The 23,301-nt window shown below is 46.7% G+C and overlaps 1 protein-coding gene across 3 annotated transcripts in view; it reads left to right on the forward strand.

Annotated features, from left to right (window-relative positions):
- Nucleotides 1-21,056, forward strand: part of HIVEP3 (HIVEP zinc finger 3) — a 47,765-nt gene extending 26,709 nt beyond the window's left edge. For 2 of the 3 annotated variants that reach the window (XM_010723276.3, XM_010723277.3), the window contains 3 exons: nt 5,617-5,681; nt 10,484-16,141; nt 19,936-21,056. In XM_010723276.3, the coding sequence (XP_010721578.1) occupies nt 11,027-16,141; nt 19,936-20,085 (5,265 nt within the window). In that variant the 5' untranslated portion in view covers nt 5,617-5,681; nt 10,484-11,026 and the 3' untranslated portion in view covers nt 20,086-21,056. The remainder of the gene's footprint in view (nt 1-5,616; nt 5,682-10,483; nt 16,142-19,935) is intronic. The other variant, XM_031556787.1, reaches the window with a different exon arrangement.
- The last annotated feature ends 2,245 nt before the right edge of the window (nt 21,057-23,301 follow it).

Here is a 23,301-nt window from a genome sequence, read left to right on the forward strand (position 1 = left end):
AACATTAAAAGGAAAAAACATATATATTAAACAAAGTCAATGTGTACATGCGAGCCGAAGCCAAGCGGGAACATGGCAGCCTTGCAGCTGGCATGGCGCATCAGTGGGTTGATGGTTGGACTTGATGATCTTTGAAGACTTTTCCACTAATATTTATGATTCTATGATTCTATGATTTTGTAGTTCTATGACGATTCTATGATTCTAAGATCTGCAGGGCTTGGTTCTGCTGTCCCATGGACACACAGCTGGAAGAAGAGCACTCAGCTCTGCAGACCTCCAAGGGGCAGGAAATTGAAACTCCTGTGTGTAACCATATATAACTGGTGGGAAAAAAGAAGAAATAAATAGGTCAGTGGCAAAAAGGGCACTAAAAAAAGGGTGTATGTATGTGGAGCACTGAAAGAACAGTGAACCCAAACCAGCGAAACCTCAGCAGTTGTTCTTCTGTCAACTTGCTCGAGCTGCGCGTTGTTACCCTCTTTGAGGTCTGTGCACACAGAGATGCAAATGCATTCTGGAGCGGATGCTTTGCATCTCCATTTTGCACAGTCAGCTCTGTGCAAAGAAAGGGGGCCTTACCGTGGCCTTGGAGTAGAGCAGTTCTGCACAGGGATAGGCAGCAATGCAGCTCCCACTTGCAGGGAGAGGTGTGTTTGCATACAGAGGTTTTTTTGTAGCATTTCTTCCCCTTGCTTGTGTATTCAAAGCAAACTGGAAGCGTTTTGCAGAGTCAACTTGAAAAATCACTTTGTCGTTTTGGTGAGGTTATCCAGTGATTTTGGAGGCTGCTTGAATTTGATTTTGCTGAGGTTTTATTGCGTTTTGCTTAATTGCTTCTGTTTTATTGTTAATGAGACAAAGAGCAGTTTGCAGAATAGCTTGAGGAGTAAAATTATCCAGGAGCAGAGATGAAATGTGAATGTTAGAAGTTGCCTTGCATTGTTTGTGCTGTCTTTAAACTCCTCATTAGGTTTTGTTCAGTCCTGCAAACCTGGAGGCGACATCACTGCCCCATCTGTGTCCTGCAAGGACTTCCTTGGGGCAAACCCTGCACCTGGCTGCAGGATGAGTTCCCCGTGGAAAGGATGGGCCATGGCCTATGCTTGGTCAGACATCCCTGTAGTCCAGTTTATGACTTTTTCCAGTCTGAAAAGAGCAGACTTGCAACCTTTGCAACAGACTTGGACCCTTATGAAGCAGAACCATACAGGAATGATGTAGTCTGGCGTGGGGTCCAAACCTTGAGTGGCTAAAATCTGTGCACGTAGAACACTGAGGAATATTCTGCAGTGGGAATTAATCTTATAATTACACACAGCTACAGTTCCTTGCTGGTGGGATAAACCCAGTCCTCCCAGGTGGGCAGCCAGGAGCCGGGAACTGGGACTCCCAATGCATCACTGCAGGGTGAAATGAACAGTGTTGGGATGAGCTTGTTTTCATTTTGGTCATTGCTATAGGGTCCATTTTTGTGCACTGACTGCTAAAATCACTGCTGCATACTGCGGATGCAGACAGTGTGCTCTGCCTGCAGTGCCAGGCTCTGGGAGGGGTGTATTTGCATGGGACTTTACAAGATGTGTGCAGTGATGAGCAAAATAAGCCCGGTCTCCTACGCATGCAAAGTAACAGCTTTGTGACCTGGGCTCTATCTGACTGTAGTGGCTCTGAGGCTGCAATTATAACCATAAACAGATGAAGCCAGGATCAATCTTTTGACCCCAAGTACCAGTGGCATGGGAGCACATTTCTCCATGGAGGTGTCCCGGTTCTGCATGCAGTCTTGCAGAAGGGCAACCTTTGCTTTGAAGCACCGTTTCACTTCTCACCTGCTGAAATTACATGGGGCACACAGTGTACCTGGGTTTTGCTTTTACAGTTCTGTTATCCATCAGTTGGTTGGTTGAATTTAGCACAAATGGAGAAGTGAGTGGGCAGCAAGACTGCTGAGCCATGGCTCTGTGCATCCATGGCAGGAAGGAGAGGCAGTTCATCGATAAGTCAGGGGAGGGTCAAGGGAAACCATTTTCAGCTGATCTCCACAAAGCTTGCTGGCCAGGAGACCAGGGGCTGCGGGATTGACTCAGACCTCATTCCCCACTGATTCACCCTGCAATTATGAGATTGAGCAGAAATCGTAAACTCCATCTGAACTGTAGTTCTCCTTTTTTTTTTTCTTTCTTTCTTTTTTTCTTTTTTTTTTCTTTTCCCCACTCCTGTGGTTTGAAACTATGTAGAAACGTTTTGGAAGGTTTCTCAATGCATGGGTTTAACCCTAAGTCTCAGCAGGGGGAAGGTATTACTGGGGAAAGGCAATTACTGCTTTAGCTGCATGCAAGTCACATTACCTTTGGAAAGAACCACCCTCTCACCAATAGCTGGCTTCCCATTCAGGGTTTGGCAGGTCTGGAGCATTGAATTCGGATGAATTTTGAAAGAATCATTACACAGCAGCAGTTTCAAAATATTAGTTCACTAATGGCTTCTTTGCACCAGTGAGTGCATGAGAAGTGAAAGAAGCAGAGACTTACAATCCTCGGGAGGGACGTGATGATGATGCACGTAATCCCACTTCATAGTCACCAGTGCTGTATGGCTCTTAAGGGTCATCTTAAAAATTGGGAAAGAACTCCATTTTCTTGAGTTTCGTCTGCGAGAAAACAGGATTAGGTACATTACGAATGCAAAAAAAAAAAATCCTCTTCTGGGATATAAGAGTGGTGTGTTGGCATTACCTTCCTGTCTGCCGGAACCCAACTTCAAATCCCAGCTGTCCTTAATGATGGAAGTGAGATTACTGCAGATCCTGCTCCCAAGCATGTGTTTGTGGTGAGATGGAGCAGCCTTGGGCTGCCCACCGCTCTACTCAGAGGTCAGTCAGCGGTGTGTGGGGCAGAGCTGTGTGCTCTGGAGTAGCACAACCCTGTCTTGTCTTCTGCATCTGTGGGACCAGGAGGAAGGGAGCTCTCAGATGGTGTTTTTCTGACCTGGGTTTGTGGGGCAGAAAGCCTCTCTCCATGCTGCCCATTTTCCAGCAGTGGTGCTCACTAGCTGCATTAATTAACTCTCTTTCGATTTGGATGCTTTCGTGGAAAAAGAAAACCTGTTTTAAGCTATGAAAGTCATCATTTGTGCATGTTTGGGAGCAAAGCACACAGTTGTTTTCCTGCTGGTGCAGGTGCCCACTTCTGCCCAGGTTGGTGAGAAGGGAAACTGCTGAAGCCACGTGTGTTAGAAACAAAAGTGAACCGATGCAGCATTCAGTCCTTGAGTTTTTAATGAGCAGAGAAAGTCTCCTGGAGGTCTCCCCGTCTGTTTCGAGTTATGGGATACTTTATCTCTGCAGGTCTCTCCCTTCCCGTAGTATCCAAGGGCCTCACGGACACTCATGGATGACTCACATCACATCTGCAAAATAGGGAAGTATCCCCATTTTAGAAGTGGGGACTAATGCGGGTCGTAGATGTATGACTTGCCCAGTTTCACACAGGAAACATGTAACTGAAGTGGGAATTGAGCCCAAGTCACATGAGTTGAGCCCTGGATTGCTGTCTGCCCTTGGCGAGCCCAAAGCAGCTCAGCAGATGTTGTATGTGTGGAATTGGTTTGAGAAGCAGGCGCATTCATCCAGAGGTTGTAGCTGTAAATGTGAAGCTGCTGCTGCATGCAGCGGGGTCAGGGTAAGGTGGGAAATCCAGCAACGAGCTGGAGGTGAGGTGAGAGGAGAGGGGGCTGAGGATGGAGCTCACCACGTGGGGGATGTATGCTTATGGACACCCTCGTGTTGTCCCTGAGGAGCACATTGGCTTTTTACAGAGCTGTTTGCATTAATCCTTGCTGGACGTGCCTTTCTGCAGCAGTGCTTATACACAGCATCTGCTGTGCTTCGATTGCATCTAGGGAGCATGTCCCCTTTCTTCTGTTAGTGTTTCCTTTGTCTGCTGTGGTACGTGTCACTGAACATGTCACTGGGACTCACATCTGGATAAACTGTGGCTTGTGGAAGTCGCTGATTGCTGGGTGCAGCCCCTTCATCAGTCCTGGGTATTAGCAAGAAATATGTGTGATTTTCCTCTTGGTGCATGGAGCTCAGCATTGGGTCTGTTCATCTGGTGGCTCTTCAGCCATAAAGCATGACTCCAAAGGTGGAAGCAGGGTCCTGGTCTTGCTCTCTTCTCTTCTGTTCCATGCAGATACTGATGCTCTATGAGTGGTTTGAGTTGTGCTCTGAGCCGTGGTTGGGTTTTAGGATGCAAAGCCCTAGGGGAGGAGAAATTTCAGCCCTCTCCCAGAAAAATGAGGGCTTATTGCACCGTGGTTTGTGGTGGCTGCAGGTCTTCAGTGGAGCTTACAACACTTCTCCAAACTTGTTTCCACTTTGGACCTGGGATTTGGGAGGAGACAGAGTTGTGTTCAGACACAGCCGTGCCACCCATCCACTGCTCCTTCTGAGCTTCTGGGAGTTGAGATGGCAAAACAGGAGAGCAAAATTGAGCTCTGAAAAAATGACCTTTCTCTCATGGCTGTGCTTGAGGACATTTCTCAGGTGAGAGGAGGCTGCTTGCCTAAGGTGTTTAGTTGTCCAGACTTACTCTCATCTAGATATTTGCATGGCCCCTTGTGGGGGCCATTTTTGAGGAGGAAGAGAATGGGACTGTGGGGCTTTGAATACAGGGTCTGTGGTACAGGGCTTGGAGGGATAAGGAAGTCACAATCCAGAGCTGGACACAGCACCATTAAAAGTCAACGTGGCAGCAACTGAAGGCAGGTTGGGGGTTGTGGCAAGAGTGAAGCCCATTTAAAACTTTGGGAACGGTAACCAAAATTGGCTGCTGTCTTCTGTTCTGTGTTTCAGAGGAGGTGTGACCACACAGGCAAGGAAGAGCTCTGGTTAGTTCTGCTCATGCCTTTGCTGTTACTGTGGGTCTGAGCCCTCCTGCTGCAGAGTGGGTTGCACAGTGCCATTGAGCATGGGATTTGGTGATGGGCCATTGCCTTGGAGGAACCCTGTGTTCTTCCACGGAATTACAGTGCTCATGTCTGTGAAGGAGTTTTCTTTTTCTCTGCGTGCAATGTATGCGAAGATGATTTAGTGGAGAGTTGTTTGAGTTAGGATAGTATGGTTGGGTTGTAGTTGGACTTGATGATTTTTAAGGTCCTTTCCAACCTGAGCAATTCTATGATTCTGTGATTCTGTGCTCAGGGTTGTTTTTCAGAGTGCATCTTCACTTGGGATCTTGCTTTGCCTAAGCCTGGCCCTGTGCAGATCAGTGCATTCATATTAAAAGCTCAGTGGAAGGTAAGTATGGAGGAACTGAATGGTTGAATGGAGTGGAGGTGGCCTAAATGTGTGCTTGCCGATGTGTCCACAGAGGAGGAGAACCCATAGCAGTGTGTTCCAGCAGTGTGCACATCACCATCAGGGTGAAGTTGCTGCAGGAGGTGAGTGCAGTCAGCAAGGGCTTCTCCAGCTGTTGGGACTCCGTTTGTGTACTGTTTTGGTTACCAAGCAATTCTCTCCATCAGGGCACGGATGTAACCCTGTGTGCTCACTGCTGAGATGGCATTTTAATATGCAAGCATTATGATTCCATCGTGCTCTTTCTTTTACAGACTGAATTAAATCTTGGGCAGACGAGGGAGAGACACCATCAAAATTACAGGCTATCAAGGCCACTGTAAGTATCCTCTGCTTTTTCCTAGTGAGTTGCTCTGGATGTGTGCATTGCCCTTTGGAGTGGGCTCAGCCTGGAAACAGTTGTTGTTCTGCTCTTTGTCTGCCTTACTTTGCTTTTTCTTTGCTAAACAGCAGTTTTTTTGCCTGGCAAGTCCTGCCAATGCTGCATCAGCATTTTATATTATTGAGCATATATACAAGAGGTAATGATCTACCAGTGCTGCCCACTATCTACACTGTGAACTTCTTTTGGCCATAAATCACTTTGAAAGTCTAAGGGAGCATCTGTGCTGTCATTCAAATCTGCAGCTGGGATCTCATTGTGACGATCATGATCTTCAGGCAGCAGAATGCTCTGTGCTTTGCCCATAGCCCTATCTGATTTGATAAGACATTGCCTTGCAGAGCTTTGTAAGCACCTAGGAACACCATGAGCTACTGACAAAAGGGATCTGGTTTCACTCAGCTTTGTCTCTGCAGATTGATGAATCTGTAGTTTAAAAATGGGAAAATGCTAAATGTAAGTAAGAAGGGAGCTGTACCTTTCTGCAGAGCAGAAATAGGAGCTTGTGTTTTGCTTAGTTCATTCATTTTCACAAAACTTGGAAGAATCCAAATATACTTAACATATGTCAGCTATGATAGACTTTAAATTTGATGGAAGTGGGCCAAATGGTTTAAAAGTTATCACGGAGAGTGACCAGGCAGATTTTCCAGTAGCACAGTAGCTACTCTCACCTTCTTAAAAACAGTCTAAAATTCTATGTGTGGAAGAAAATGCTGTCTGTTGTGGTTGGAATGGTACGGAAAGGCAGGGTTTCTGTTGGAATAGCTTCCCGCTAAGCCTGCTGGATCTCAATCTGTCTTACACAGGTCCAAACAGCAAAGAAAACCCTTCCATCTGCTGCGGTATTGCAAACAGCAGAGTTTTGCCACCAGGAGGGTTTTTAAGGAACCACTGTAATGAGATGTTTTAGCTTGCTGGAAGCAACAGGCAAGCAGCAGAAAGCCAAGCACTGCAGTTTTCCACATCTTACTTAGAAGGATTGGGTCCTGGAGGCCAACCGCAGGGTAGATGAAGGATTCCTTCAGATGTCTTCTTCGTGACATTCCCACCTGGGTGCCACTGTCCGCCAACTTCTGGGAGCTTCCATCCCAAATCCAATGGCAAAGAGCTTCTTCCAGGGGATATGAACAGTGATGGTCCCACATATGGGGTCAACGCTTGGCACTGGCTGGTTGGCTCTTCCTCAGGTCCTTTAGGAGGGCTTAGGTGAAGTTCAGGATTTGGAGAGTCTGTGTTCCTGTGCATCTTCACAGAAATCCATTGCAGCCATAATAAAATAATTCAAAATACCAACAAGTCTGTTTAAAATAGCATTCCTAAGCATTTTATCTCTGGCGTTAGGGTGAAACTCTGGTCCCATTCAAATGAGAAGGAGTTTTCTCATTTATTTCCTTCATCAAGTTAGAAGCCTTTGTTTCTATCTTACAAATGAAACAGGCGTTTCTCTTCATGTTCAGTCCATTGCACTTCAAGTAAAACCCTGAGAAATGATGCTTGAATAGATATAATAGATGGAATCCTCCATTTTAATGCCTGTACTTTGGATTTGGCCCCAGACGTGCAATATTAGCAGCTGAAAACCACATCCCATAAAATCCATGTGACTTTTTCCTTAAGGATTTGCTGACATTGTGCCACTGCCGTGCATTGCCTCACTGTGCTGATCTACAGAGAAGGCAATGCAGAGCATAAGCTAAATGAAAGTCAACAGTGATAAGCAAAAAGTGTAGAGGCATAGCACATGACAGAGAAAAGAGACTTCCCAGGTCATGTGGAGGCGGAGATGAAAGTAAAAGCAAAAGATACGCCTTTTCTGAGAAAAAAAAATGGGAGAATGGGGAAAGCGTGATGATAAGGGACATGGTTTAGTGGGGAAATATTGGTGGTAGGTAGATGGTTGGATTTGATGCTCTTAGAGGTCTTTTCTAACCTTGGTGATTCTATGAGTCTATGAAAATAAAGAGGCTGGAGTTTCTGAAGGCAGATTTTGGCTGAGAGAAAGAAAAGAGAAACTGAAGAAAATGAAGAAAAATGAGGATAGGCTTTTTTGTCTACGGAGTGCTCCTCCTTAGCTATCTCAGGTTTTATCCAGCCGGGCACAGCAGGGTTGGGCATCCAGGCTCAGCCCTTCGGAAGCTTTCATTCCCTTGTCCCACCATGTCACCAAGCTCATAGGAGAGAAACACTCCCACAGTTTTTAGCGTCAGTGGACTTTGTGTTTTTCTGCTGCTTTATTCCGCACTGTTGAATTTTCCTTGGAGGGGTATCAATCCAGTGAAACGGTATCCAGCCAGGAGAATTATCTTTTGCCATTCCCATTCCAAGGGCCATTTCCAATAATGGAAAAAATATGTAGAAAGTAGCCTGAATTGCCCCGGAATGGTCGTACTCACTGCTGTAGGCAGCAGGTGTGCTCGTTCCTTGACCAGTTCTTTAAATGCTAACTTTTGTGCAGAGTTCCTGACTAAATCAGCTGCAGCCCATGTGTTCTTCAGAAGACGGTCTGAACAGTTGGGAAGATACTGAATCATCTCAGAAAGCTTCCTTACAGGCCCAATTGTTTTGCACTTAGGAGTGGATATAGAGTCTAGAGGAGAAAACAGTATTAACATGTTTTCCAGGCTTTCTTTTGTTGACAATTCTTAAATGTGGGAGGCAGCATTCACTTTGTGCTTGCTGAAAAAGTCTCATCTTAAATCCTCTTCTACCACGTTAACGTGCTCCGTGCGTCACGAGTGGGGCAAAGAACACAATCTTGGGCAAAAATGGATGTGATAAATCAGCTTCCCAGATGCCTTTGATCTTGAGTAAGTCCTGTGCTGTAAATACAGCACTCTAAGTGTAGCCCAGACCACACTTGGTCAGCATGGAGGAGCCAGCACTCTCAGAAAGGGATTTCAAAATGTAATTAATTATGCCTTGTAGTAACGAGCACATAAACATGAGGCACCTTTCCTAGCGAGTCAGGGCAAGTGCAAGGCTGGGAAGAAGCAAAGTTCTTGCTGGAGGAGATCAGAAAAAGGAAAGTAAAGCATTAAGATAGCAGTGAGTTTTCTGTGCATGTACCTCAAATGTGGATGTCAGAGCAGAACGAGTAAGCCACTGCTCCTGTTAATAAGAGATAACAAATCAGGACAGTGGGATGCATTGACCCCATGGGGTCCCTCATTGGCACCCGCACCTCCCAGTGATGGTGAGAGAGGATAGGGGAATTTTATGACTTGAACCCATCTAAGGTTAGATGGATCAATTGCATCCAAAGAATAGGCAGTTTTTAACCAATCCTGTAAAATCTGGTCAGTTGGATCACAGAATCACAGAATGGCCCGGGTTGGAAGGGATCTCAAGGACCACGAATCTCCAGCCTCCCTGCCACAGGCAGGGCCACCAACCTCCCCACTTTAATACCAGCCCAGGCTGCCCAGGACCCTATCCAGCCTGGCCCTGACCCCCTCCAATGGTGGATGCTACCATATTTTTAGACGCAGCTAAATTAAATTACCTTACAACCCACATCTGTTCTTTCTCATGGAACGCGGAGCATCCACAGGGTTGTAGGATCAGATAAATAGAGGATTTTGCATAGAACACAATGGACCTCTTCTGCTGGCTCTGTGTTGCTGCTGCTCTGGATAAGGCTGGGCTATTGGGCAGCTAAATTCTCAGGCACATGGAGTGCAGTCCCCTGTGCCTCCCTGTTTTATGTGGTTTACTCTTCAGCCCCATCCTGCATTCTCCCCCTGTATGGGGCAGGAGGAAAGCAGCAGGGCTTTGAGTAAGTTCCCATTAAACCAATGCCATTCTGTTGTAGCAAAGCAGAGAATACTTTCATAAGGAAGATACTTTCTTTTCTATCTCATCATAAATCATACGTATCAGTTTGCTTCACTTAAAAAGCCCTATCCTTGGGAATGCTCCTCCCACTTTCTATTCCATCTCTTGGTGATGCTGTCTTCTTTCAGTGCAATCAGAGTATTTCCTCTCCAAGTGCCTCATTAGTAGCTGTATTTGATGACAAGCATGGTAGGTTTCGTAGAGCTTCCCACTGTAAGGAGGGTTCACGTTTATAGACAAGCAATTTCAACATCCTGCCCGTATGAAATATGTGCATAGTATAGAGCTGGACTTGCATCATTGCTTGGCAGCAAAAGGCAGGAAATTAAAGCAACAAAATTTCAGTAAAAGAGTGCACGTCCTTTCTCTTTGCCTGCTATTGTTGTAAGTGACACAGAAGATTACTGCAAGCTTAGGGGCGGATTTCATGCAGAAGGATTTGCTTTTTATTCATCAGTGAATGTATGTGCTGCATTAGGCAGTGCTTTGTATACAGTCAGTTTTACTGTGTAGTCTGTTTGGAAGGGAAGTGCAATTACAGAAAACTGTAAAACTATAAATGTTTGCAGGAGATTGGGAGGAATCCACGTTCGAAGCCATTTTAAATACATTTTTCAGATCTGAGTGTGTTTCAAGTTACTGTATTTGGTTACAGCTGCGGTGCCAGCTTATGTGTACATTACACTGAGCTTAAGTCCCTGAGGTTTGACTTAGTACGATTTATGTTTAGGTTATCGTTACAAGTGATGTCTCATAAATTGTGGACATCCAATCAGTTATTTGAATTTCTTCTTGCGAAATATTTACGGTTGTTCTCTGTAAAAGTAGCACTGTTTAATTACTTAAATACAAATGCTGAAGTAATTATTTTCTGTGTGTTTTTCTCTTGGATGTAATTGCAGAAATGTTGGAAATGCTTTTCCAAGGCTTTTGAACTCAGAAGTGGAACAGAAGGAAGACACAGGGGGACGTACACCGTTCAGCATTATTTTCCTTGCACAGGAAAAAAAGATCATTATGAGATGAGCACTAAAGTCTCAAGTTTTCAAAGGTTTGCATAACAAACAAGAGACACATTGTGGGTTGCATCTTGACTTTGAAGGCTTGCCACTGTCAACTGAAATAAAATGGCAAGGTTTAAAGCCTTAACCAAGTTCACAAGGAAAATATTTGGACTAAAAGTTTTGGAAAGTTTTCTCTCTTTGAAGTAGTTTGTCATGTGTTACCAATGTGAACTTTATTGACCTTGAAACATTTTTTTTTTTGAGTCAAATAGCAACTAGTGACACTTTAGTAAAATCTTAAATCAACAACCATCTCCTGGCGACTCCAGCTTCGTAGCAAATGCAGGCAAAACAGGGAATCTGCAGAAGAGACCTTTATTATTCGTAAATGAAGCCTGCCAAAACCTTCCCGAAATAGCATTCAAAGACCCTTTTAAGGTCATGGATCCTGAACAAAGCCAGAAGAGCACAAAAAAGGCTGAGGAAAGTCCAAGAAAGAGGCTTCCCAAAGGAGAGGCTTTCCAAGCCAGTATTTCATCTGCAGCTACGTATCAGGGCAGCTCTGCTTCTTCGCAAGGAACCCCTCTCCGAGATCTCATATCGCAGCAGCACTTTTCTGGCTCTTTGCCGATTCCAAGAGAGGAATCTCAGGAGAAGACTGGACATCAGAAGCAACCTAAGCCTTCCTCTTTCGAACACCCTCCCCACGTCTCGCAGCTTCAGCAGCACGCACTGTCACCAGCATTCATGTCTCCTGGGAAACCCGAGCACGTCCTTGAAGGGCCCACATGGCAGCTAGTTGATCCCGTAAGACCAGGTCCCTCTGGCTCCTTTCCATCGCCCGGGCTTCACGCACACCACGGCCAGCTCTTACCTTCCCATTCACCGATCATTCCTGGAGAGGACATGCCGTCCGTTCAAAAGGTCTACATCCCTCGCCCTTCACAGGTTCCCTTAAAACAAGCTGAGGAAGTGCACAAGAAGGAAAAGAAACCTCAGAAGCCAGGCAAATACATTTGCCAGTACTGCAGCAGGCCTTGTGCGAAGCCAAGTGTGCTCCAGAAACATATCAGGTCACACACAGGTGAGAGGCCGTACCCTTGCATTCCATGTGGCTTTTCTTTTAAGACTAAGAGCAATTTGTATAAACATAGGAAATCTCATGCTCATCGAATAAAAGCTGGGCTGGCCTCAGGGATAGGAGCAGAGATGTATCCGTCGAGCTTGGAAATGGAGAGGATTGGTGGGGAGGACTTTGAGGAGCCAACAGAAGGGGAAAGCACAGATTCGGAGGAGGAGACGGGAGCGATGTCGGGTCACCCTGCAGAGCTCTCCCCCAGGCAGAAGCACACCCTGCTGTCCAGCAGCCTGCTGAGCGCCGGGAGCCAAGGCTCCAGCCATGACCGCTGTTCCCTGTCCCATTCCAGTATGTCTCAGTCGCTCGAGGACAGCAGCCAGTTTGCAGAGCCGCCATCTGACCAAGCTCTGAGCCATAAATCAGAAGATACCCACACGATAAAGCAGAAGCTTGCACTCCGCTTAAGCGAACGGAAGAAGGTCATAGATGAACAAGCTTTCCTGAGCCCGGGGAGTAAAGGAAGTACTGAGTCGGGCTACTTCTCCAGGTCAGAAAGTGCAGAGCAGCAGATCAGCCCCCCAAATACTAATGCAAAATCTTATGCAGAAATTATTTTTGGGAAATGTGGTAGAATTGGGCAAAGGACTGCAATGTTGTCTACAAACACAACGCAGGGGTTTCCGCATCTCTCGACTGAAGAGAAACCCAGTATGGTACCATTATCTGTGCCTAGAACACAGGTTATTGAACACATCACTAAGCTAATTACAATTAATGAAGCTGTTGTAGATACCAGTGAAATAGATAGTGTTAAGCCTAGAAGAAGCTCTTTATCTAGACGGAGCAGCATTGAATCTCCAAAGTCTGCTGCTTATAGGGAACCATTTCAGTTTGATATCAAGTCCGGTTCCGGTAGCCAGTTGGATGCCTCAAAAGCGTTGACATCCCATGGTGAAAAAATGAAGCCCGAACAATCATTGTTGTCACTTCAGCAATCCCACAGTGCCACAGAGACAGTGCCTCTCCTAAGAAGCCACTCAATGCCTTCTGCTGCATGCACTATAAGCTCCCCACACACCTTCAGAGGTAGCTATTCGTTTGATGATCACATCATGGAGCCCGAAGTCTTAAGCCGCAGTCAAGCATTTTCTTCCCATCCTCGAATGCTAAAACGACAACCAGCTATTGAGCTACCTTTGGGAGTAGAATATGTCACGGAGGAGGTTAGCTCTGCGGGCAAAGAAACTGTTTCCAAACCTCCCGAGGAGCCTGAAACCAAGGAAAGCGATCTTACCAAAAAATCACGGAAGGGGACGAAAGTTAAAGGGTTCATGTATGAATGTAATGTATGTGGTGCTCGGTATAAGAAAAGGGATAATTATGAAGCCCATAAGAAATACTACTGTTCAGAACTGCAGCTCTCAAAGCCACGTTCTTCCATTTCCCATACCTCTTCAGAGACTGAGAAAAATGTCATGGATCCTGACACATGGCCCCAAGTGATGCATTACAAGCTAGGGAGCACTTTGGAGCTTACCCCGCTCCGAAAACGGCGAAAAGAGAAGAGCCTGGGTGATGATGAGGACCCTCCAGCTTTTGAGCTGTCGGATACTCCCTCCTCCAGCACTGGGCCAGGGGCTCAGTTTGCAAACCCGGCATCATCTGACATCGCTTTAAACCTAACCCGTGAATCCATGAAGTCACCAGCAGACCCGGGGAAATCCACACCTTCTGATGTCAGTGCCAGCTTCCATTCCAGGAACACCAAACTGGTTTCAAGCACGGAAGGCAAAGAGAGAAGGACAACCTCAAAGGAGATCTCTGTCATCCAGCACACGAGCTCCTTTGAGAAGTCCGACTCCATCGAGCAGGTGAGCGGCTTGGAGGGCGAAGAAAAGCCCACACCACAGTTCCCATCTCAGCCAACTGCGCAGCACAGCCGACCACATCACTCCCTGCAGCCCAAGCTGGTGCGACAGCCCAACATCCAGGTCCCAGAGATTCTGGTCACGGAGGAGCCTGACAGACCAGAAACGGAGCCAGAGCCTCCTCCGAAAGAGCCAGAAAAAACAGAGGAGTTTCAATGGCCACAGAGAAGCCAAACGCTTTCTCAGCTCCCTGCAGAGAAACTCCCACCAAAAAAGAAGAGGCTGCGACTGGCAGAAATGGCTCAATCCTCTGGAGAGTCCAGCTTCGAGTCGGTCTCTCTCACCAGAAGCCCGAGCCAGGAGAGCAGTGTATCCCATGGCTCCAGCCATTCTGTGTCATTTGATAGAGAAGATCACAGCAAGACGGAGCCCAGCAGCCAGCCTCCTGAATCCCACTCCAAGCCTCCAGGTGTTGGCTCCCACATGTTGATGGTCCCAAGCCACCACCACCACCATTCCAGGGAGATGCGGAGATCTGCCTCTGAGCAGACACCCAATGTGTCCCATGTTTCCCAGATGTCGGAGACCCGCAGCAAGTCCTTTGACTATGGGAGCTTGTCCTCCACACCTGCCTCCACTCCCGGCCCCTCCACCTCCTCGGCTCCCCAGGAGAGGAGGAAATGCTTTCTTGTGAGGCAGGCATCCCTCACCAGGCATCCGGAGCATGAGCCAGACCCAGCCCCAGCAGGCCGACCAGAGGCAGAAGACCCAATTCCTTCCTCGAGCAAATCTCCCTCAACAAGTTTGCCCCATCAGCCGCCATCTTCATCCCCTTTGCCCTCTCACGGTACCTACCCAAGCGATAAGAGCCAGCCAAAAGACAGCCCCCAGCCTGCATATACCCAGCCCTACACAGAAGCCCTACAGGTCTTCCATCCCATCCCCCAGCTAACGCTGCACGAAAAGCAGTACCTCTCCCCACAAGTTTCCATATTCCCCTACCAGCCCCTCCTGCCCCAGCCAGGGCAGCCTGCAGAGCTCTTTGCTGCACACACCATGTCCGACCTGCTCTCTGCGCAGCTCACCGTGCCCCAGCTTCCCCCTTCCATCTTCCAGACCCCTCCACTGCCCCTCCAGCAGACGCTGCTGCACCCGGGCCCGCTGCACCTTGCTCCGCCGCTGATACCGCATCCCACCGAGGTGCCCTTCAGGCAGCACCCCTCCTTCCTGCCAGTGCACTACCCCAGCTCCTCGCCAATCTCCTCTGCCTTTTTCCTGCCTCTTCAGTCTCAGTTTGCTCTCCAGCTGCCAGAAGCTGGGGGACATTTACCACAGCTCAAATCCAGTTTATTCCCAGCAGCAGGGACCTCCAGCCTTTCCCCGTGCACAGAATACAGCTCGGACACTCGGTTGTACCCCCTGACCCGCACGACAAGTCCTTCGGTGCCCGTGTCCACAGCTCAGCTCGTCGTTCCCACGCGGTCGGACCCTGTGGTGTCCCTCGTGGTCCCCGTCCGCATTCAGACCAACATGCCGTCCTACGGGAGCGCTATGTACACCACGCTTTCCCAGATCCTGGTCACTCAATCCCAGTGCAGTTCCTCTTCTATCGTTCTCCCCAAATTCGATGATTGCCAACCCAAGGGCACTCTGGTCTGCAGTGCTGATGTGCACGGCCTTGGGTTTGATCTAGCACAGATGATCACAGAGGAGCAAAGGATTTTCCAGAGCCCGTACCTGAGGGTGCCTTTACCCCTGCCGGAGCGAAAGGGCTGCATCCCGCTCACCTCCCCAGCAGACACCGTCCTTGGCCTGGAGGGAGGCCCGTCCACCGTTGGTGGAAGCAAGAGGATGCTCTCTCCAGCGGGCAGTTTGGAGCTGACGATGGAAACGCAGCAGCAGAAAAGAGTGAAAGAGGAGGAGGTGTCAGAAGCAGAGGGGAAGTTAGAAGTGGTGAAGCCACCCAGTGCAATAGAGGAGGGGAAAAAGCAGGATAAAGCTCACTTTCTTACCGAAAGCCAAGGCAGGGTTGAGGTTGAAACACCGCCTAGTTTGTCCTTAGAGCAGTCGGAGCTGAAGGAAACCCCGAGTACTTTGCAACAAGCCGTGTCCCGGTCCGGTTCTCCAAGCTTTGAGGCGCTGGAGGAGTATCAGCAGCCAGCTGGCAAGCAGCCCCTTGTCAAGGCACCTTTACAAAGCGTGAAGAAAGAAGACTCCAAAGAGCCGGTGGAGCAGCCTCCACCAAGCCCTCCAAGCCCTGCACCTCTGTCCGAGGTCCCTTCAAGTGCAATGAAGTCTCGAGAAGGTACGGATATGAAGAAGGTACTTCAGTTTCCCAGTCTCCACACAACCACTAATGTCAGTTGGTGCTATTTAAACTACATAAAGCCAAATCACATCCAGCAAGTTGACCGGCGGTCTTCAGTGTATGCCAGCTGGTGTATTAGCTTGTATAACCCCAACCTTCCGGGTATATCCACTAAAGCTGCCCTGTCCCTCCTGAGGTCCAAGCAGAAGGTGAGCAGGGAAACCTACACCATGGCTACTGCTCCACGGCCAGAGGCAGGCAGGCTTGTCCCGTCCAGCTCCAGGAAGCCCAAAATGACAGAGGTAATGCAATCCTATATATTTCTCCTCATCTATTTGGATACATGGGAAGAGGGGGACGAGGGATGGGGAATTGCTACTGTTAGTTTAATAGGAATTTGTTCATCCTTTTCTCAGTTTGGTAAGTTCTCAGTGAAACTTATAGAGTGACGAAGCTAACACCCACTAGAATCCCCCCCAAAATGATAATAAATAAAAGGCAAGCCTGCTCCAAAGCAATGTGCCGTATTTCTGTCCTCCAGTTTCTACTTGCCTTGTAATCAAAAGAGCATGTAGGAATCACCACCGCACCACGAACCGCCACTGCTTGAGCACAAAGGATTAGACTTGATTTGCATTTTCTGTCTCGATATTTCAAATAGCTTTACTAACTTTTTTTTTATTAAATGCTGTTATAATTCCCTACATTTTGCATGTTATAAATGAAAAAGGATTACCTTGGGGAAATGGGATTCTGTCTGGTTGTGCATCTACTGATCTCACGTTAATGAACATGGAGAGGCATGCTTAAAAGTATTTAAAAATATTAAAGGGAGATTTGCGAAGTGTATTTAGGCTCCCAAACAAGTGTATGGGCATGCAGTGACATTTATAAAAGTGCCTCAGTAGGTTAGACATGGAGCCCTGTGAAAACACCCATGTCTTTTAGCCCGTTTAGTTAACATCCTTAGCTGTCTGCCTGCTTTTCTGGATACCTAAGGATATTTTATACATCGTCTTTGGAATTAAGAGGAGCAAGGTCAGTGGCTTCGTGCAGGCAGAGCTCGCCAAAGCCATTGGCCACATGGGTGCAGAAGTCTTTAAGATGCTTCTGCTGCCTGGACTTTTGTATCTCGCATTGAGGCCAGATTTTTTTCTCTCTCAGTTAATGCTGAACCATACAGATCCCTTTAATCCAGGTCATGTTCATGTAGATTAGCAAACAGAATTGCTCGAAAGACTTTGCAATTTGATATTCATCTCAAGTCAATTTATATTGATGGATTATTCATTTTATTTCTGAATCATGAAATGAACTCTGAATATTAAATTTATCGTAATCGCTGCTGCAGCTGCTGCTTATAAATATGTCTTAAAATGCACAGTAGAGTCGCTGTGATTCAATAAATCTTTATTTCTATTCAGCATTTCCATCATTCTGCAGAAATCCAAAAGGCAGATTTTCTTGGAGCCTGGGGGCAGATAATTACCTGTGCAGTGCAATAACCGCACTAATGCTTGATATTTATGCTCTTTTTTCGGTGGATTTTATCTGGAGGGTGTTGTACCATCCTTGATTTCATTCTCTAATAGAAGTGCCTGTGCTCCTTTGAACTTTGCTCTTTGGCGTGGTGCTAAAATGAACACAAAGCCTTGTGTTTCAGAAATACGACAGACCCTCATATCCCAAAGTTAAAAGTTCAGCTCTACACGGGAGCGGCTCAGCCCTCACCCATCAGAACACCTATTTCACTGCATGCATTTACTCAAAGGCTGACAAACCTTTTAGACAAAACCCTACAAAAGTTGCAGTTCTCACAGTGCAGTTTGCAAAAGCAAGGGCTTGTCCTGCAAAATCCACCTAGAAAACGACGTAGCCTAACTTTAACATTAATACCTGCTGCTGGAAGGAGTGGGTTTTGCAGGAATTACGTTAATTTCAATGGGGATAAATTGACCTCATGCCAAGTCAAGAAGTGTTTTTAATTAGATGATCAGTGGGAGTGAAATCCCCAGTTTAGTCTCTATGATGCTTATGACTGGCACAGATTAAGAAGCTGCTGGTTACTCAGGAAGACGCGATTACCCGGAGCTGCGTAGCAGTGGCATCAATCAAAGGTTGAGAGTTCAACCTTCAGTTAACTCCAGCTACTTTCCTTAAGTCTTTTCTTCCTTATGGAACTATGAGCTGTCAGTCAACACAACAGAAAATGTAAAAAAGCTCTAATATTTTGTACAATTATGCATGCAGCAAGCTACCAGCGAGCAGTAGTACTGTGTATACTGTCTACGTTCTTGGCTTGATTTCTAAATTGCCAGTGGGATTTACTGAGCAGATCAATTCTGAAGTGACTGTAGGCTGCAGTGTGCATGTAGGGATGGTTAATTACACTGTATCGTGCTTGCACAGTTTGTAAATTAAATGAGATTGTAACAGGGGGTAGTAGTGACTGTATGATTTTGGCTCTCCACGGTGCCTTTCATCTGTCTATGTTTTGTGCTTTCAAAAGTTGCAATAAATAAACCTCATGCTACATCTAGAAAGTCAATTGTTTTGTATTCCTCAAGGAACTGAACTGGGAAGGCTTTCACTAGCGTTGTTGTGGACGTGTAGCTCCCATCAGGAGGTGAAGTCGTAGTGCTCCATGTTAAGTTTTCAGAGGTGCCACTGGTTGGCCCCGAGCACAGAGCACATCCCCATAGAATCATAGAGTTCCATCTGTGCTGTTAAATTGTTGTAATGGTGCCTGGCCCCGTTCTGTCCTGGGTGGATAAGCCGCGTGGTGCCCAGGAACATCAGGGGAGGTTGGTGGAGGCATCTTGGAAGCATGCATGGGGCTGATGGTGTGGAGTTGGGATCATCTGTGTGAGCTGGCCCAGGGCAAAGAGGAGCCCCAGGACCCACGCAACTTTTCAGGTCTCTTTCTGAGCTCTGTGGCTTCTCTCTATCCAAGGGAGACAAAGAGGCACCTGGTGAGTGCTTTGTTCCCTTGAGATAAGTGATTAACCACCCTGAGAGCTGCCACTGTCTCCAGTGGCCATAGAATCAAAGGTGACCAGCTCGGATTTAAACTTCTACAGGCAGAAATTCCTCTCCTGACCCTATGTCTCTCAAACCCTCACTCTTTTTCAATAATAAATGAAGTGAGAATGTGGGTGATTCAGTTGTACTTCAAAGATGTTTTTGCATTTATGTAAAATGTAACCCGGGTAAAAGGCAGCCTGCTTCCCTCTCTCAAAACTTTAGAGACCCATTATTCAAAGCTTTGGAGACCCATTATGTGTAATGTTAGGTTTTAACAGGGAAACTTCCCAAGATTCCGTTCCAGGTGTGAGAGCTCCACTTGCATTGGGCAGAGGCAGGGAGGCAGCTCTAACATTTCAGTCCATATACCTTAACAGATAACATTACACGTGCGAGATGAGATGTCAGCACATGGCTCAGACCTGGCTATGAACAAAGGGTGGCCAGGGGTAGCAGTGAGAAAGGCAAATCACCCTGGGAACATGTGGGGAGGTCAAGGGTTGTTTTCTCCCATTGGTTTTGTGGCTTTCTGTGCACGGCGCCCTCGGCAGCAGTTTGGTGAGAGGAAATCACCCACAAGCTCCGACTGTCGAGTGATTTACATCCAGCTTAGATGGCCCAAATCCAAAACTGTGTGAGTGTGTGTGTGCGAGGGGGAGATCCAGGGGTTGAGGTTAAATATATGAATTCTAGTGAGGTCTGCTCTCAAGATCTTTATTCATATTAAGGGAGAGGATGATCCAAGGACAGAGCAGTGGATTTGGGGACAGAGACCCATGGTCGTGCCACATGCTCAGATTCACCCCAACACCTTCCTAGATAGCCCTGAGCCACCATGCATCCAAATGCTGAGAACTAAATACATCTAAGTACTTCCAAGAGTTCATTGTAAACATAACCCAACCTGCAGGGCTCAAGATCCAGAAGCAGAAACCGTATTTCTTGAGATATTGTCCTGTCACAAGCAGCCTGTGTCGTGGGCTGCTGTTTCAACCTGCAGTATTTGGTCTGTGGAGTCTGTAGAGTGATGTTGTATGTAATCAATGATTGTTTTGCTCTTTTGGGGAGATAGGTTCATTTGCCTTCGCTCCTTTCTAATGAAGGTCGAAAAGATATAACTAGAGCTGAGAAGGAAGAGGATAAAAGAGGAAAACCAGAAGAAGAGGCTGTTGTAACCAAAAGAGGGGAGCCAGTCAGGATCAAGATCTTTGAAGGAGGGTAAGTGTCAATTTTATTTCTCTTTTTTTACCGATTGTATGGGAGTTGTTGGTTACAGTGATGGCAAGTCAGTGGAGGTGCCGTGTGGAGGCCAGGTATAGCTGGATTCCAGATTTCCTTCAGCAGCCACCTTGCAAACCCAGCCCTCGAGATCAGCAGATACTTCGGACTGCATTCATGTTCTTTTCTGAGTTGTCTTCAATTAAGAGCCTCCTTGATCTCATCTGTGAGCAGGTGGTTGAGTGAAGACAGCTGAAGAGCACAAATGCATCCTGCAGCTGTTTCTGATGTGGCAGAGATGTCTTCTGCATCCTTCCATAGCCTTCTCCTGAAAATGAACCTCCTGATGGTTGTTGTCTTGTGATGAGAAACTGGGGAGCTCCTTCCTTGGGTTTTAGATGGGGGAGCAAAGAACCATTGTATTCATGTGATTTTAAACCCGCCCAACTGAAGTAGCTCAAACCAGAATGGATGCAAGGTCTAAATTTGATGTATATCTTTATTCTTAGGTCCAGGTAATGCGGAGTGTTATTCAGTAATTCAGCACTGGTCTAATATTATTGTTTATCTTTTCAAAAACGAAAAATCAGTTAATGAGTAGCATGTCTGTAGGATGCAATTAGTTTCATACTTCAAGATCATCCTTCCTGTGTGTTGCAGAATCCTGAGCAGGATTCATCAGTTCTTCTCTTGCCATTGGGTGGTCTCGGTTTTTGTGTGCTAGAAAAAGGCTTTAATTAGTCAGTGGTTGTGGTTTTCTCTCTGCTGTTACCTGTTGAAGTTTGCTTTTATTTTAAAATATTCATTAACGGATGATCAAACCATCTAACCAGAGGAGTAAAGCGGTGCTTTGTGAGAAGAAAGCTGCTTGTTGGCTCAGGACTGCTCACCTCTCACCCAGACTGCATGCACAGCTCGGGTTTAGGTGTGTGTTGGCAATGAGTGATGAGCACTGAGGGCCAACCCTGAAAGGAGAAGCCTTCCCTGTCACCTGCCCTCAACCTGTAATGGTTATGGCAAAGTGATTCAGGGAGGGAGCCCAGGGGTTGGCAAGAAGGCAGCAGTGAGTGCACTGCTGTTGTCCTTCTGTTGCATGCAGGGCCATGGGACCAAATCAGTGTTGGGTTTTATTGCCTCAAATCCCCATAAGAAGCCTCCATTTCCCTCAGCTGGGTTAACCAGGACTCCTTCCTAGGTGTGATTAAGGAGGCTCGCCATTAGCATGATGGGAAAATCACCCTGCCCCTCGCAGAGCTGCTCCACAGAGGCTTTTTGAGGACAGTGCTTCAGTGCCACATCTCCATGTCCCCATGTCCCGAGCAGAATGGGCGGGGAGTCACATTTTCTAAATGGCAGACACAAGATAAAGCAACTTTTCCAATATGGTGTGTATAAGCCAGGATCAGGGAACATATTAGTCATCCTCAGCGTATGCTATGTTTTATTTTAAAGTTCCTGTAGCATCAGCTTAAAGCAGCCGTCCTTCTGGATACGAGACAGAATATAGTAGCTGCTTAATGCCAAGCACAGGCACAAATGAAAGGCACCAGATCGGAGAAATGCATTTCATATCTCAGTAAGATGGTGTGCACACTGCTGAGAGGGCAGGCTGTTCTCCCAAGGTGCTGCTACAGGGCTGGTGCTCCGTGCCTTAGCCCCAAAAGCTTTCTGACATTGAATCCCTTGGTCTCAGCAGCTCAAATCTGCAAGGATGTTTTCTTACAGATGAATCTGTGGGTTGCTTAGTGCTTTGCACAAGATGCTAAATGGATCAGACGTATGCCTTGCCATCTCCTGCAAATGTTTCATCAAATCGCATCCATCCTCAAGATGTTAATTCACCTACTTTATTTCCCCTCCATAAATATTCCCTCTTTGTTTCATTCTTCCCTTATTTATCAGTTTCACGTGATCTGTTCCAGGTTTGACCCATCCTTCCATTGCAGAGCAGTTGGTTTCAAATCTTTTGAAGCCAACCTGTGCTTTTTTGCCTCTACCAAGGAGGGTGATTATAAAGAAATTCAAGCACTCCTACACAATTTGAACTTGCTGTATCTCTTTTAGCTCCATCTTCCTCTCAGTTTTTTCTTTTTTCTTTGAGCTCTTCCCTTTCTCAATGCTATTTTCAGCACTTGCTTTTTCTCCCACTGTACATCCTTCTTCCAGCCCTGTTTCTGCCTTTCCCCTATTGCTGCCTTGCTCACAGCACCCAGGACCAGCTTTGCTCCTGGCCAGAACCTTATTCCCTGGCTTTCAGAGACCAGGAAAGCCACATTTCATGCTTCCATCACACCTGATGCCCATCTTTAAGGAGCAAAGTGATGAACCTGCTGGAGTCTCTAGGAGCTGTGCTCTCTCTCTTGTTGTGGCTTTGGTTTCTTGGGGATGCAGGGAGAACACATGTAGCTCTGCCTTGGCTCTTCCACAGTTAAACATAGATGGAGTGTGCAGTTTTGGGTGGGCTCCTGTTTGTAGAATGAATTCTCTTTGCGAACAAGTCTTAAGTTCTGTATGTAATTTCATATATAAGCTCTGTATGTATGTTTCAATATATGCTCATATATACATGTATGTTTTGATATAAGCTCTGTATGTAATTTCAGCAGTGAATTTGTATGGAAAACCTTGGAATTTCATAGGACTGGGTGCACCTCTGCCGTGGCCAGTATTTGCTCCCATCATGAGCACCCATGTACTCAACAAACAGCAAAGAGGTGGGAGCTCAGCATCCCACGCACAGACTGGGCACTGCCTTGCTAGGATGTATCTGGGAGAACCATGCTGTCAGGTAGCTTGTACTCCTCAGGGAGCAAATAAAAATACCCACTGGCCTTATCCTCAGGGTTGCCATGGTGGTTGTGAGCAGTGAAAATGGGCTCTGAAGGTCATGCTGGCCAGCACGGCTTCAGAAGTGCCATGATTCCTCCCTCTGTGTCACCTTCATCAATCTACTCTGGGGTTTTGGGAGCACTGGGACCATTGTGAAATCTTACATCATGAAACTGTAGATTGGTATCGACCTGATTTGAAAGTGAGGTCCTTGATGGTATCATGGGCTTGTAGGGAAATGTTGCCTGTTTACTGTGCATTAGCATCTTCATGATGAAATCTGATATTAGTAGGGGTCAATATGTGTCCTCTGCTTCACAGCCACATCTCTGTGCTCTTATGGAGCCCAGTGCTTGGCTCTTTGGGGTCACTGACTGCAACTAGTAGGGAA

This window comes from Meleagris gallopavo, chromosome 25, assembly GCF_000146605.3.
Source record: "Meleagris gallopavo isolate NT-WF06-2002-E0010 breed Aviagen turkey brand Nicholas breeding stock chromosome 25, Turkey_5.1, whole genome shotgun sequence".
Lineage (NCBI taxonomy): Eukaryota > Metazoa > Chordata > Aves > Galliformes > Phasianidae > Meleagris > Meleagris gallopavo.